The following is a 17,471-nucleotide window of genomic DNA, read 5'->3' as shown; positions in this document are numbered from 1 at the left end:
CCTGGGCATAGTAAATATCTGTGGTTAGTTATAGCACCTCACTTCTCTTATTTTCCCATCACGCCTCTCATTTTCCCAATCACATCTTTCATTTTCCCCCTCATATCTCTCATTTTCCCCCTCACACCTCTCATTTTCTCCCTCACTCCTCTCATTCCCACCTAACACTTGTCATTTCGACCTCACAACTGTCATTTTCCGATCACTCCACTATTTTCCCTCACTCCTCTCATTTTGCACTCACACCTTTTCATTTTCACCTCAGTATATACATGTTTGTCATCTCCCTTATATATAGTATACACCTGTATGTCATCTCCTGTATATAGTATATACCTGTATGTCATCTCCCCTGTATATATAATATACCTGCTGTGTGTCATCTCCCCTGTATATAGTATATACCTGTATGTCATCTCCTCCTATATATAGTATATACCTGTATGTCATCTCCTTCTATATATAGTATATACCTGTATGTCATCTCCTCCTGTATATAGTATATACCTGTGTGTCATCTCCCCTGTATATAGTATATATCTGTGTGTCATTTCCTCCTGTATATAGTATATACCTGTATGTCATCTTCTATATATAGCATATACCTGTATGTCATCTCCTCCTGTATATAGTATATACCTGTAGGTCATCTGCTCCTGTATATAGTATATACCTGTGTGTCATCTCCTCCTGTATATAGTATGTACCTGTATGTCATCTCCTCTATATAGTATATACCTGTGTGTCATCTCTCCTGTATATAGTATATATCTGTGTGTCATCTCCCCTGTATATAGTATATACCTGTGTGTCATCTCCTCCTGTATTAGACCTCGTTCACACATTATTTGCTCAGTATTTTTACCTCAGTATTTGTAAGCTAAATTGGCAGCCTGATAAATCCCCAGCCAACAGGAAGCCCTCCCCCTGGCAGTATATATTAGCTCACACATACACATAATAGACAGGTCATGTGACTGACAGCTGCCGTATTTCCTATATGGTACATTTGTTGCTCTTGTAGTTTGTCTGCTTATTAATCTAATTTTTATTTTTGAAGGATAATACCAGACTTGTGTGTGTTTTCGGGCGAGTTTCGTTTGTCAAGTTGTGTGTGTTGAGTTGCGTGTGGCGACATGCATGTAGCGACTTTTGTGAGATGAGTTTTGTGTGGCAACATGCATGTAGCAACTTTTTGTGTGTCGAGTTGCATGTGACAGGTTAGTGTAGCAAGTTGTGTGCAGCAAGTTTTGCACATGGTGAGTTTTGCGCATGGCGAGTTTTATGTGTGGTGCCTTTTGAGTATGTGCAAGTTGTGTGTGAGGCAACTTTTGCATGTGCTGCAACTTTTGTACATCTGGCAATTTTTCCGCGTGTGCAAGTTTTGCGTGTGGTGAGTTTTCCATGAGGTGAGTTTTGCACTTGTGGCAAGTTTTGCGTGAGCCTATTTTTTGCATGTGGCGAGTTTTGCGCGTGGCGAGTTTTGAGCGGCGACTTTTGTGTTTCGACTTTTATGTGGCGAGGTTGGTGTATGTGTGGTGAAATGTGTGCTGAGGGTGGTATATGTGTTCAAGCACGTGGTAGTGTGTGGCGCATTTTGTGTGTGTCCATATCCCTGTGTGTGGTGAGTATCCCATGTCGAGGCCCCACCTTAGCAACTGTACGGTATATACTCTTTGGCGCCATCGCTCTCATTCTTTAAGTCCCCCTTGTTCACATCTGGCAGCTGTCAATTTGCCTCCAACACTTTTCCTTTCTTTTTTCCCCCATTATGTAGATAGGAGCAAAATTGTTTGGGGAATTGGAAAGCGCGGGGTTAAAATTTCGCCTCACAACATAGCCTATGACGCTCTCAGGGTCCAGACGTGTGACTGTGCAAAATTTTGTGGCTGTGGCTGCGACGCCTCCAACACTTTTCCTTTCTTTTTTTCCCCATTATGTAGATAGGGGCAAAATTGTTTGGTGAATTGGAACGCGCGGGGTTAAAATTTCGCCTCACAATATAGCCTATGACGCTCTCGGGGTCCAGACGTGTGACTGTGCAAAATTTTGTGGCTGTAGCTGCGACGGTGCAGATGCCAATCCCGGACATACATACACACATACACACATACACACATTCAGCTTTATATAGTAGATAGTGCCCTGATTTGATAAGGCAAGGGTTGCTCAATGACAAGCCATGTAAATGATCGTGGTAGACATGTCTATATGCAAACCTTAGTAAAGATATTTATATATACAAGTAAAGATGGAATCACTGATTCAAAAAAGTTTGTATGTTCTCCCCGTGTTTGCGTGGATTCCTCCGGGTTCTCCGGTTTCCTCCCACATTCCAAAGACATACTGATAGGGAATGTAGATTGTGAGCCCCATCGGGGACAGTGATGATAATGTGTGCAAACTGTAAAGCGCTGCGGAATAGGTTAGCGCTATATAAAATAAAAAAAATAAAAATAAAAAATTACCAAGGAAGCTGCAGAGATGGAGAAATATTACAAGGAAGTTGTTGTTTGTCCTTTATTGGACATCCCATTATTAATGGCCCCAAGGTACAGGCTGGGTCCCATTAATGAGGGTCTCAGGGTTCTGCAGAAATTTAAAAGAATCTATAATTGCTTTACGGACTGGCTCTGCTCCTCTTCTCTCAGTCTCCTGACATAATGTCACGGGACCACTGCAGCCTTCACAGTTATGACCGGGTGTAAAAACATTGTTTCTTCTGCTTGTATAGAATGTGAAGGCTGCAGCCGATCAGCAGCCACTGTTTGGCTGCAGTGGTCACGTAACTATTTCTGCTCAGGAAAAACAGGGGTCAGATTGAAGATGTGACGCCAGAAGGTAAGTGTAGATTTTTTTCATTTATGCAGGACCCCGGGGGGCCATTAATAATCTATTTCTAGACAGCGGATGTACCCTTAGCTTTTTCTTTACATTGAGCCGCATGCATAGGTTGGACTTGGAGTTGTCCTACAAGATGTTACCATATAACAGAAGTGATCGATGTCCTAATTGTTGCAGGAAAACACGGGCTGTGACACCTGGCAAGAGCTGGAAGGTGTCAGAGAGGAATGTGAATCGCTGCAGCAAATCCTGAACTCCATTACTCAGGTATGTAGCATTATGAAGCGTAATGTGCTGGATGATGCATTGTGCACAAAGTTCGGCAGAATTTAGCAAATAAGTCTTACAGAGGATCTGTCACCACTCTTGACATGTCTCTTTTACAACATAACCATTCTCTAGGACCATTTCATAGAACTCTGTTATGTCAATCCTCTGTTATTCTTCGTATTAATAAATTGTACATTTTATTGCACTTTTCACTGCCCCCTCCATACTCTCGCACCGATTGGACAGTGTTAAAGGGTGAAGAGTTAGACCCCCCCAACTGAGTTTTAAATGACATTAAAATTTGAGTTCCTCTTTAAAGGGAATCCATCCACAGGTTTTTTTATATTTAATTTTAGAGCAGTATAAAGTAGAGACAGAGACCCTGATTCCTGCGATGTGTCTCTTACTGGACGGCATCTTATTGTTTCAATAAAATCACTGTTATCTCAGAAGGAGATTATTACTATGGGACTAGTTGTCTTCCGTTATGTAGTCATCCTGTTCTTTTTAAGTCCTGCCCAATACTGATTAGCAGCTTTCTGCCTATGCACAGTGTTGTAGGCGGGGTTATACAGAGCTCAGCACTCAGAACTGGTAGATCTGCAACAGAGAAAACTGTGATTTTATCAAAACTGGGCCAAGCAGCCCTATAAGTTATACATGGCTGGAATCAGGATCTATGCCCCTACATCATGCTGCTTTAAGAATTCAACGCCAAGCAGTTTTGGTAAACACTTAGATGAATCGGGGTATATGAGTCAAATTACAAGACCTCTAAACCTTGCGCATTGACGCCCTGCTTGGTGGTATCTGTACCTACTAACCCTGCGTAGCCCTAGTGGGATCAGAGGGAAAAGAAAGACAAGATGATGTGTAAATGTGGTATAATCTCTGGTCGGTGGGCCAAAGATTTAATGTAATACAATAACAGGAATTCCTAATTGAATGTTAATATTGCACTAAACTATTTATAAAGTGCATATGTGCTTAGGGTGTAATAGAGGGAATTTGCTATTACACCCTTCGGCCCACTCCTGGTTTCTAATTTTTAAGGGTGATGGTGGTCCTTTTTCCGTTTGTGGTTTATGTCACGTTTTACTATTAATATAGGTTATATTTTAATATATTATAAAGTACAGAGGCTATTACAGTGATTTTTATTCTTATAATTCTGATGTGAAATACTGACCAAATACTCACCGTGTGCACCTGGCCTGAGGCCAAGAAGTCGTCATACAAATGCTAAAATGCATCCGCATTATTATTATTATTATTATTATTATTATTATTACCTGAATAAGGCCTTGCTCAGCCATCACTGTATGTGCACTCATACATGGAAAGCTACCGCTTACTCCTACATGGAAGCACTTAGAAGTGATTGCAAGCAGGAGTCTACTGGTATCTGTCAAGTTTAGTCTCTGGTTCTATTTTGGTCTCCGTTAAGAATTACTTACAAATCACCCGGCTAGTTACAGTCAGGGATGAAAGTGTTGGCACTATTGAAATTGTTCAAGAACGTGAAGTACCGTATCTTGCGGATTACAAGACGCATCAGTCCATAACATGCACCACAAATTTTGAGGAGGGCAATAGAAAAAAAAATGTTTGTGTGTCAAAAGGGGGTCCATCTTCTAGTCAGGATCTAGCTTACCTGGGGGGGGTGGCAGCGGTGGAACGGGGTCACAGGAGGCGAGGTCGCCGCTGCAGAAAGGTGGCAGGGTTGGGGCAATGAGTCAAGATCTCAATCTGCTCATGCGCCATCTCTGGTCGCCATTTTTCTGTAGAGCAAAGACTCTGCTCCGGCCTGCACCACCAACATTTTGTTGAAGCCCATCACCAGGACACCCCTTCTCCCAGTCCAGGGCCCACAGCATCGCCCCACTTCTGCTGCCGCCATTTTCTTGCGGCGGCGACCCTGCCTCCACTTCAACCCCCTAAGAAAGCTACATTCGGACTATAATGTTCACCCAAATTTTGGGGAAAAAAAGTGTGTCTTATAGTCCAAAAAAGGATTTTTTCCCACATAATTATTGCAATTACACATGTTTTCATACAATCGTAGAATCATAGAATGTTAGAGTTGGAAGAATCCTCCAGGGTCATTGTGTCCAACCTCCTGCTCAATGTAGGATTCACTAAACCATCCCAGACAGATGTCTGTCCAGCTTCTGTTTGAAGACTTCCATTGAATGAGAACTCACCACCTCTCGTGGCAGCCTGTTCCACTCATTCATCACCCTAACTGTCAAAAAGTTTTTTCCAATATCTAATCTGTATCTCCTCCCATTCAGTTTCATTCCATTACTTCTCGTGTTTCCATGTGCAAATGAGAATAAGGATGATCCCTCTACAGTGTGACAGCCCTTCATATATTTGTACACAGCTATTAAGTCTCCTCTTATCCTTCTTTTTTGCAAGCTAAACATTCCCAGATCTTTTAACCTTTCATCCTAGGACATAGTTTGCAGTCCGCTCACCATCCTGGTATCTCTTGTCTGAACTTGCTTCAGTTTTTCAATGTCTTTTTTTTTAAATGTGGTGCCCAGAACTTGACACAGTATTTTGTTATACACATGTTTATTTCCTTTTTGTGTATTGGAACACAAAAAAAAAGAGAAAAAAAGGCAAACTGGACATAATTTCACACAAAACCCCCAAAATGGACCAATTGATGTCACATTTCTAAAATTGTGGGTAAACAACTTTATTTCAAGCATGTGATCCTCATGCAAACTCATCTGTGGCAAGTAACAGGTGTGGGCAATATGAAAATCACACTTGAAACCAGATAAAAGGGGGAGAAGTGGACTCAATCTTTGCATTGTTTGTCTGTAGGTGCCACACTAAGCATGGAGAACAAAAAGAGGAGAAGAGAACTGTCTGAGGACTTGAGAACCAAAATTGTTGAAAAATATCAGCAATCTCAATATCACAAGTCCATCTCCAGAGATCTTGATGTTCCTTTATCCATTGTGCGCAACATAACTGTAAGGGGGTTACCTTCTCTGCTCCGTGCCTGGAGACAGTGGCCCCTAGCACCCACGATATTAGTGCAGAGCCCCTGATTCCTGTTGGGAGACCCAATAATAGACTGACATCGTTCTCCTGAGATTGGCTGCACTGTTGAGGCAGAAGACTCAGAGCACAGGGGACCCCGTTTGCCTAGCATGCCCTCTACTCACCACAGTGACCCCTCAAACCCCAGGTTGCGGGATCCCAGAGACTACACAGCTAACGGATAAGAGGGATGACAAGTGCCGCTGTTTCCCGGGAGCAACGTTGGAGAAGACGACCCTACAAGCAAGTCCTCATCAGACTGATAAGTGTTTTTCCCAAGAACTTCCGTTTACTTCTGTTATACTGCTTCCCATATATTTTGCACCGTTATTTCTGCAGTTTATATTCTACTGTTTTCTGCCTGCGAGGAGAATATCGCCCCTGTTAATAAACCCCCCTCAACAGTTGGTCTGTCTGTTCCTTGGTGACATAGTCTACCCTGCACTCTATTACACTTGGCGTAGTTGGCAGGATGTCACACGGTAGCGCGGAAAGGGCAGACCGAGCAGTTGGGGAAGCTCCCAGGTCTAGCATTTCCCTGGGAGCCATGTTGAATAATTTGCCAAGGTTCACTGGGAGCAATGTGATGCTGTGGAGCTGGACGGAGAATATCCGGTGAATGATGCGGATGCACCCCATGACACCAGCCCTGGAGGCAGAAATTGTATTGATGGCCCTGGAAGGTGGGAGGCACAGGATTCTGTCATGCATAGGTCTCCCCGGGAGAGAGATACCTTAGGCAAAGTGCTGCGCATACTGGAGGAGACGCATGGGGACCCCACTTAAGTAGGCGAACTTCGCATGCGACTGTTTCACCGGGTACAAAGAGAGGGGGAGACCGTGACTGCTATTAGACGGAAAGACGGTGTAGGTGTAGGGCCAGTTGATGTGGTGCTTAGGGATCAGCTGGTGACGGGACGGCGTGACGCAATGATGAAACAGGCGCTGCGAGAGTGCATGCGGGTGAAGCCAGACATGACTTTCTCTGAAGTTGGCAGTGAGGCACGTGTGCGAGAACAAGAGCAGGGAGTAACAGGGCCAGTGGGGAGGGTACGGAGAGGGGAGGTAACCACCACCGCAGACAATATCCCTCAATGGGTGGAGGACCTGAGAATGGAGATTAAGCAGGTCCGTGAAGAAATGGCGGCCTCAAGAAGAACTCTGGCAGTAGGGTCTGGCCCTTTGGTGCGAGGCGGAGAAGCTGCCCCCCGAAAGGAGGGTGACGCTACTAGGAGGAGAAGCCCTCTTACATGCTACACCAGTGGAGAGCCCGGCCAAATCGCCCAGTGGTGTCCCGCCAGAGCCAACCATCCCAGTGCCCTCCTTTAAACTAGGTGGCTCCGAGCTTGAGGGACATCGCTCGGAGTGTGGAGAACAGAAGAGGAGTAGTAAAAGTCCCCCCAGCCTTGTTTCCACGTGTCCCCTGGTCTGGGCAGAAATCAATGGAAAAGCGGTGCGGTGCCTGGTGGACACAGGCTCACAAGTGACCACCATGCCAGAGGGATATTTCCGCTGTCACTTCACGGAGGCGCTATAGCCCGAATGGGGCCCTGTGATCAAACTCATGGCGGCCAATCACTTGCCCATCCCGGTTGCAGGGGTGGTATGGATGAACATAGAGGTCTGCGGTAAAGATGTCGGGAGAAGATGAGTAGTATTGGTGGATGGAGAAGTAGCTAAAGACCATACCATGACCCTTGGCATGAATGTGTTAAAAGACCTCGGGAGCCTTCTTTTCAACGAGTCCCCGGAACAGTTCCTACAACAATGGAGTGACCAAACACCCCAGAAAAGGGTTTTTCAACAGCTGACATGGACAGCCCAAGTCCGGGAAGCATACAGCTTCGGAAAGGAACTCTGCAAAGTCATCGTCCCCGCCTCTGTCAATCGAGTGTTGCCCCCTGGACAGACGGTCCTTCCCCTGCCTATGCGAACTGGTATCCCGCTGGAAGGGGTGGAAGTCCAGATTGAGCCCAGCAGAGTCGACCAGCTGCCGTCAGGAATATTGGTCGCGCGGTCCCTGGCTACCGTGTGGGACAGTACTGTCCTTGTGCGCTGCATGAATTTGGGGGAGACAGATGCAACTTTACCCCCCAGGAGTGAAGTCACCCAAGTCCTGGGCCTCCCAGACGAGCTGGTCCCATCGAAAATGGTGCAGCTGACCGCTAGGCCAGAAGATCCATGGCTGGTGACTGTCAAAGCGGGGGCAGCTCCGGACCCCAGACTGCTGCAAGAAGGGCAACAGATATTGGAATGCATGAGGGCGGAGCTCTCAGAACTTACCCCACAGCAGGTACCTAAGGTGGAAGTCTTATTGGGGAAATATCGGGAGGTGTTCGCCAGAGACGAAGACGACTTTGGACGTACCACGGCCATCACCCACGAGATACCCACCGGTATGCGGCCCCAATCCGGGAACGGTGCTGCCAAATACACCCACAGATGTTCCAGGAGGTGAAGGGAATGCTGTCACTTTTGTTGAAGAAGGGAGTCATACGTGAGAGTCAGAGACCGTGGGCTGCCCCTATAGTCTTGGTGAGGAAGAAGGACGGGTCCTTGAGGTTCTTTGTGGACTATCGCAGGCTCAACGCTTGCACTGTGCGGGACTCATACCCACTGCCCAGGATAGAGGAGTCCCTGTAGGCACTGGGGAATGCCAGGTATTTCTCCACGTTAGACTTGGCCAGAGGCTACTGGCAGGTGCCCATGTCCGAGTGAGACCGAGCCAAGACGGCTTTCATCCTTCCGATGGGACTGTGTGAGTTCGACCGGATGCCCTTTGGCCTAGCCAACACCCCTGGAACATTTCAGCAACTCATGGAGAGATGTCTGGGAGACTTGAACTTTGAAGCCACTTTGATTTACTTGGATGATATCATCGTCTTTGCCCCCACCTTTGAGGAGCATCTGCAGAGACTGGGGCAAGTTCTGAGTCGGCTACAGAATTACGGCTTGAAAGTGAAACCCCAGAAATGTCACCTGTTCCGGACTGAGATTGAATACTTGGGGCACATTGTCTCCACTGAGGGGGTGAGGCCTTCCCAGGAGAAGATTGCTGCGGTACAAGAGTGGCCAACTCCAAAAACTGTGAAGGATGTGTGTGCGTTCCTGGGACTCACAGGATAATTCAGACGCTTCGTAAAAGACTTTGCTCGCCTTGCTAATCCACTCCAGGAGTTGTTGAGGGGAGTGCCCTCCTGCGCCCAAAGCAGGAACATACAGTGGGGGAAGCATCAGGAAGAGGCATTCTTAGTTCTGAAGAAGGCGGAGGCCCTTGTGCTGGCCTACGCTGACTTCACGCAGTCGTTCATCTTGCACACTAATGGGTGCCTGCAGGGCCTCGGGGCAGTACTATCGCAGATGCAGTAGAGAAAAGAGCGCGTCATTGCATACGTCAGTCGGTCTTTGCATGACTCTGAAAGGAATCCCGAAAACTGCAGTTCGTTTAAGCTGGAGTTGTTGGGCAATGACTGAGAAGTTCGTGGAATATCTGGCTAGCTCAGAAGTTCATGTACGTACCGATAACAATCCGCTGGCCCATCTCGAGACTGCCAAGTTAGGGGCCCTAGAACAACGTTGGGTAGCCCGAATGGCCAAGTTTTGATACAGAATTTCGTATAAAAGAGGTGCCGAGAATGTTCATGCAGATGCCCTCTCTCGAGTGAACTATCGCAAACCAACACCCAGCCAGGATGAAGAACTGGAGGATGTGGAAGTTCCAGATTTCGGAGAGACTGCCAGGATGATGGCAGCGGCGCGGGAAATTGAACATAAAGAGGCCTGTGTGAATTTGTTGGAGCAGCCCCGCGAAAAGTGGGTCCGAGTGCAGCAAGAAGATCAGGAACTAGCTCAGTTGAGGCGGTGGGTCGTGTCTGAACAAATACCCAATCGTAACGAGAGGAGGTCCATGTCATCTGTAGTGCTGAAGATGTTACGCCAGTGGGAGAGGCTCCAGTTGTGGGATGGTATCCTGTACCAGAAGGTATTCCTGCAAACAGAACTCGGTCCTGTATGGCAAACGGTTATTCCCTCGGGCGCATGAGAAAGGAGCACACTTTGGGCCGGAAAAAAACTTTCCAGTGGTTGCAGCGCCTATTTTATCATCCCCACCTGAGGAACATTGTGAAGAAAGTATGCCAGCAATGCAGGAGTTGTGAGCTGGTCAAAGCACCAGAACAATGAGCTCCCACAGAGATGGTGAGGTCTTCTGGCCCCATGGACCTCCTGGCCATAGATTACTTGACAATCGGACCAGCGCACCAAGGCTATGAGCATTGTTTAGTGATGATAGACCACTTTACTAAATTTGCCGTAGTGACGCCAAACGGGACCAGACTGCCGAATCTGCTGCTCACGCAATCTGCAAGCACTTCATACAGGTGTACGGGTGTCCTAAGCGCATCCATTCTGATCAGGGGCCTGCTTCCTCGGAAGAGTGATGGAGGAGTTGCATCAGCTGTACAAGATCGATAAGTCACGGACCACTCCTTACCATCCGCAGGGGAACAGGGCTTGTGAAAGATTTAACCGCACTCTGATTCAAATGTTGAGGACACTGGAAGAGGACCAGTAGGCAAGGTGATTGGCGTCCATCCCTGAATTGGTATGGGCGTATAACAATCGGAAACACAGCGCCACTGGATTCACTCCCTACTCTTTGTTCTTCGGCCGACCCGGGAAGGGGCTGGCAGAGCTGGAGCCTGAGGAGGACTACTGACGGACGGGGGTGTACTCCTGGGTTCAAGAACACCATCGTCGGCTGCGGACCATTCAACGGCTAGTGCAGAACCGTCTACAAGAATTGGAACACCCCCTGGTAGCTCCTCAAAGGGGGACAGCCCTGCGGCCTGGAGACCGAGTCTTAGTGAGGGAAAAGCGCCCACACAACAAATTGGGGTACCGGTGGGAGAAGAGGCCGTACCGAGTGAAGCGGCGGCTCGGCAACAGGAGTCCCGTTTATGAGGTTCAGCCCGAAACAGAAGAGGGGACCCCAACCCGCACACTGCACAGGAATATGTTGCGTCCATGTTTGTCTCAAGATCCTGAATCGGTTAAATTGGCCCTAGCGCCATCACCGGCTGCGCCAGTGATCAATGTTGATGTGGAAGACGAGGAAGACTCCTAATTTCTCCCAGGGAACCCGGAAACAGAGCTGGTGCCTGGAATTACCAACGTATCAGAGGAGACCTCGATCCCCACTCCTCCTACAGCGGTTGACATCACCGCCCCTGCTGATTTGAGACCCTCTGAACGTTCAACAGCTGGTGTACCCCCCGTTCGCAACAATCAGGACGAGTTCATCTGGCAGCAGATTATACAAGGACTGGAAGATTGCCAACAGGAACTTCGGGAACTCTCGCCCGTGAAATGGCGAGGAAAAAGAGAGGGGAATGTAAGGGGGTTACCTTCTCTGCTCCATGCCTGGAACCACTTAGCTGTGCAGTAGGTTTCCCTGGGGGCAGACTTAGAGGCCGGGACAGGAAGGAAGCCGGGCTGAGAGTAAAAAGAGGCGCGCTTTCCAGGGCTAGAGCAGTGTGCACAGCAGAGATAGCAGCGTGTACAGCAGAGAGAGCAGCGTGTGCAGCAGAAAGAGCAGCGGATACAGCAGACAGAACAGCAAGCAGCTGCGCTCCGGGGAGGAGAGAGAGAGCTCCCAGTCGGAGGACTGAGACCGGAAGATTGTCCAGAAAGACTCCATCTTGTGAGTATGTGAAAGCGGACTCTGCCATGACTGGAGAGGTGCACCCTGATGCTCGTGCAAAGACATTGACCCGTGCAAAGACAGTGGCCCCTAGCACCCACGGCATTAGTGCAGAGCCCCTGATTCCTGTTGGGAGACCCAATAATCGTTCTCCCGAGATAGGCTGCACTGTTGAGGCAGAAGATTCAGAGCACAGGGGACCCAGTTTGTCTAGCATCCCCTCTACTCACCACAGTAGCCCCTCAAACCCCAGGTTGCGGGTTCGCAGAGACTACACAGCTCACGGATAAAAGAGGGACGACAAGTGCCGCTGTTTCCCGGCACCTACGTTAGAGAAGACGACCCTACAAGCAAGTCCTCATCAGACTGATAAGTGTTTTTCCCAAGAACTTCTGTTTACTTCTGTTATACTGCTTCCCATATATTTTGTACCACTATTTCTGTAGTTTATATTCTACTCTTTTCTCCCTGCGAGGCAGGGGCGGACATATCATTGGTGCAACCTATGCGGCCGCACAGGGGCCCAAGAGGTAAGGTGGCCAATTTCTACCTCCAAAGCAATTGTAATTTTGCATATTTAGGAGCCTTTGGTCTGGAAAGGGCCCATATATTGTTCTTGCACGGGGCCCTTTTCTGTCTGAGTCCGCCAGTGCTGCGAGGAGAATATCGCTCCTGTTAATAAACCCCCCTCAACAGTTGGTCTGTCTGTTCCGTGGTGACATAGTCTACCCTGCACTCTATTACATAACCAAGAAGTTTATAACCCATGGCACTGAAGCTAATCTCCCTGGACATTGACGGCAGGGAAAAATTGATAAAAGGTTGCAACGCAGGATAGTCCAGATAATGGATAAGCAGCCCCAATCAAGTGCCAAAGAAATTCAAGCTGTTCTGCAGTCTCAGGGTGCATTAATGTCAGTGCACACTCTCTGTTGACATTTGAATGAAATTAAACGCTATGGCAGGAGACCCATGAAGACCCCACTGCTGACACAGAGACAGAAAAAAGCTAGTTTGCAATTTGCCAAAATGTACGTGAGTAAGCCTAAATCCTTCTGTGAAAACATCTTATGGACAGATGAGACCAAGATGGAGATTTTTTGTAAAGCTCATCATTCTACTATTTCCCCAAAACAGAATGAGGCCTACAAAGAAAAGGACACATTAATTAAGTCAAATATGGTGGAGGTACAAAGATGTTTTTGGGTTGTTTTATTGATTTTGGCACTTGGTGACTTGACTGTGTGAGTGTCACATCCTAGCAAGGAAATGCTTGACGTGTGGCGCAAACGAGGGAAAGAAGATAGAAGATTGCCCTGGTGGCAGGTAAAGGGGAAAAGGGACATCCATAAACACTCACCTGAAACTGCACCCTGCTTTCTCTATCGTCCCTATACAGACCCCTCCCCTCCGTGTACAATCACGTGTCTAAGCCCTGGCTGGCCCTTAGCTAGCCCTAACTAGTGAGAAGGGCAGCAAGATACTAGCCTTACTACTAAAGTAAGGAAACACATTGAGGGTGACAAACAGGGAGAAATCAAATAGCAACTGGAACTCCACAACTTTTCAAATCAATCAGAACCACGCAAGTTAAACGCCGGGCAGATTCTAAAGAGGACCTGCGATCTGCCAATCGCTGTAACTTTCTGATCACAGATACCCCAAAAGTCTCCGCAGGATGCGACACTTTTGACAGCAAGACATCATGAAATCTGAAGCTTACCAAAGGATTTTGGGTTGCAATGTAGTGCCCAGTGTTAGAAAGCTGGGTTTGTGTCCTAGGTCATGGGTCTTCCAGCAAGACAATAACCCCAATCATACTTCAGGAAGCCCCCAGAGATGGATGGAAAAAGGACTGGAGAGTTCTGAATTGACAGCAATGAGTCCGGATATAGATCTCATTGAACACCTGTGGAGAGATCAAAATATTGCTGATGGGAGAAGGTGCCTTCAAATAGGAGAGACCTGGAGCAGTTTGCAAAAGAAGAGTGGCCCAAAATTCCTGCTAAGAGGTGTAGGAAGCTTGTTGATCTTTATAGGAAGAGATTGATTGCAGTTATTTATGCCAAAGGGTGTGCAATCAAATATTAAGTTGAGGGTGCCAACAATTTTGTCCAGCCGTAGATCTGGGGATTCTGATGGGATATAGGCTGAACTGTATGGACAAATGTCTTTTTTCGGCCTTGCTAACTATGTTACTATGTTATTTTTGGAGTTTTGTTTGAAATTATTTCAAATTTGCCTTTTTTTTCTCAGTTCGTTTGTGTTGTTCCAATACACGCAAATAAAATAAACATGTGTATAAGAAAACGTGTGGAAGGGAGGTATGTATCACAGAGATGGTGGTTATCTGTGATGTAATCCTGGAGTATTGCTCTAGTGCACATAGCACTAAGAGGATTGTTTGGTGCATCTGGGCCAGGTTTTATGGGCATCCTGAGAGATGGGTGGGTCTGGTTGCCTACATACCCAACCTCTGGGCGTGGTTAAGATGGAGTCTGATTGACACATAGTCTGTGTGTGGAGGAACAAGGCCTCCTCTGTGTTGTATCCAGACTGAGCTGGTGTACTGGATGCTATCCAGCCTGTGTGACCAGGACAGGCTCTCAAGAGACTTTATCAAAAGAACTGTTTACTTTGTTTTACCTGCTTTGATGGCTGTATATTGTTTCTTTGCCTATGGCTGGTTTATGAAGCAGAAATAAACCTACATGGACATTTAAATGGAAACGCTTCCTGTTTTTTGCCCCCTGACACACCTAAGTGAGTAGCATTCCCACAGTATGTAATTGCAATAATTTTCTGGGAAAAATATTTCATTTTCTGGAACAGTTTCAAGGGTTTTAACACTTTCAGCCATGACTGTGTATGCATACTTTGAATATTTTATTAGCTATAATTTGTGGTGCTGCCATAATTGTGTGACCATAAATGTGTTCATATTATGTTCTCCCGGTATAGAGGAGCCCTGAAACCCATTAATTACCATTAAAAGACAAAGAATTGGTGTTTAGACACCCATTTGTTGGCCAATTTTTCCAAAACACACCGCATCCGCAAGGCGTGAATCCAGCTGTAATTGCTATAGTATTTGTATGTTTCTTCTTTTCAGGCTTGTGAAGCTGATTCACGGCCTGGTACTGTGAATGCTGAAGGAGGCGGAAAAGCGGCTGATGAAATGAGACGTTCTGTATCTCCATCCAGCAGAAGATCTCCAGCTCATCTACGTTCACCTCATAGACAAGACACAGCCCTTAAAGCCGTACAGAATGCTTTGCAGAGGCGCCAGGACAGAGAAAAAGTAAGGCGGATCATATACAAATTAATTATCGGGGCAGTTTTTCAAGGAAGCATTTTTGATGAATAAAGATTCTTTTAATATAATTTCTTCCAAACATAGATATGTCAGAGCGCCATAAATGTGCAACCTTAAAAGGCCACCTACGCTATACCTATCTCTTAAAGCCATTACTATATATATTATAAATAAATATAAATCCACTAGTATATATTATATTAATATACTTGTCAGCAAATTTATGCAGAAAAAGCATGAGGCGTAGTCAAAGCAACAAAGTGGAAGAATTGTGATGTCGACCATATAATGACTGTAGGAACCATTCTTTATGGTTTGGGCATCTCGGGCGGGGGTCTCAAACACGGGGACACCTCAGGCTGCTTCATGCAGCCCGCAGGCACTGTAGACCCATTGAAGATCGCGGCCCGGTCTAGGGGTCCGCCAACATCAGAGCTTTATTTCAGTTGAATGTGCATCCTTGGACTGGCAGAGACAATCTCTCTGTAGAGCAATACTAGTGCCAACCACCGGCCAATCAGTGGCCAGCTACTGACATCGGCGTGTCGGCGCATGGCAGTGACGTCATAAGCCGCTGTGTCGGCATGCCGATGTCAGCTGCTGGCCTCTGATTGGCCAGCAGCCAGCAGTGGTATTGCTGTGCAAAGAGCTTGTCTGCCAGGCAATACACTTCAATTGATTGTGCATCCAAGGACGCTCATTCAACTGCAATAAAGCGGCGGACCATGCACCGGACCACAATATTCAAGAGATATACAGTGCCTGCGGGCCACATGTGCAGAAAGGTTACCAAGGGTTCGGAGGACAGGTGAGAAGATTTTTCTTTTTCTTTTATGTGTATGAGAAGAACAGCAAGTAGGGGACATTACTACAATATGAGATCCAGAATGGGGAATTACTACAAGATGAGGAGGGGCACATTACTACAAGAAGGATGGGGCATTTCTACAAGATGGGGACCAGGATTGGGGGCATAACTACAAAATTGGGACCTGGATGGGTAGATTACTACAAGAAGGAGACCAGGAAGGGGCATTACTACAAGATGGGGACAAAGAAGGGGCATTGCTACAAGATGGGGATCAGGAAGGGGCATTACTACAAATAGGTGACCAGGATGGGGCATTACTACAAGTAGGGGACCAGGATGGGGCATTACTACAATATGGGGACCTGGATGGGGCATTACTACAATATGGGGACCTGGATGGGGCATTACTACAAAAGGGGATCAGGATAGGCCGCTACAACAAGATGGGGTCCAAGATGGGGGAAATAACTACAAGATGGGCACCAGGATGAGACACATTACTACAAGATGGAGACCAGGATGGGGCACTTTACTACAAGATGTTTGCTAGAACTACTATATGGTGCTAATTGTAAGACAGTATTACTGGGTGTGGCCAATTGGAGAGATAAAATTTTAAAAATGTAAAAAAAAAATCTAACTAAAGCATCAAAAAATATTTTGCCACTAAAAATACTGTTTTGTATATAAACTAAAGTAAACAAAAAAATGCACATTTATCACCACATCCATAACGACCCAAACTATAAAATTGTACCATCGCCCATACAATGAATGCAATTTTAAAAAATAAAATAAACATAGCAAAAAAGTTAAAAAAAATAATCAAAAGGTGTATAGAAAAAAATGGTATAACTAAAAATGTCCCTTTGTCTTTCAAAGAATGCACAATCCACAACATTTTTCTATGTGCGGCCCATATACCCATCTGAGTTTGAGACCCCTCCCTGATCAAGGGTTTGCATAGAATGAAAGAGATAAAATCTCCCAAAAATTTAATTAGGCAAAAAAATGGCTTTCGTAAAGGTGAGGCTGGTTCAAGCTAACATGAAAATGACAGTAATTTAAACTAGACACTGCCACAGTTAAGAAGAAAATACACTTTCAAGTATGTCATCCGTATGTGTCAGCTAAGAACTGATATCAGACCTGGGCACAAGCTCTAAAAGCAGGACAGATGAGGATTGGAAAAATATTTCCTCTGAAACATCTTATTTTCTGCTTCACCATGTAGATAGTAAAGTCAGAATTTGACCTGAACCTTAAAAATCCTTGTTCTATAAATTATACTAGGGATAAAGCTGTACCTGGTATTAAAGAAATAGACCTAAAGAGGTGCCCATAGGGGTCAAAAAGTACGGTACATTGTCAGTCATCACAATGCTCTCTTCAATCCAGAGTAAAAATTGTATCTATTTTCCCAGTTATTTCTCAGCTATCTCCATGCCGTTTATTATAAATACTGTATA

The 17,471-nt window shown here is 46.1% G+C and overlaps 1 protein-coding gene across 1 annotated transcript in view; it reads left to right on the top strand.

Annotated features, from left to right (window-relative positions):
* Positions 1-17,471, top strand: part of CROCC2 (ciliary rootlet coiled-coil, rootletin family member 2) — a 186,488-nt gene that overhangs the window by 75,052 nt on the left and 93,965 nt on the right. Inside the window, exons 10-11 of the mRNA XM_069726780.1 lie at positions 3,022-3,111; positions 14,988-15,176. Of these exons, the coding sequence (XP_069582881.1) occupies positions 3,022-3,111; positions 14,988-15,176 (279 nt within the window). The remainder of the gene's footprint in view (positions 1-3,021; positions 3,112-14,987; positions 15,177-17,471) is intronic.

Source organism: Ranitomeya imitator, chromosome 5 (assembly GCF_032444005.1).
Source record: "Ranitomeya imitator isolate aRanImi1 chromosome 5, aRanImi1.pri, whole genome shotgun sequence".
Taxonomy (NCBI): Eukaryota; Metazoa; Chordata; class Amphibia; order Anura; family Dendrobatidae; genus Ranitomeya; species Ranitomeya imitator.
Note: the sequence above shows the minus strand (reverse complement) of the source record. Positions and strands in the feature narration are given on the sequence as shown.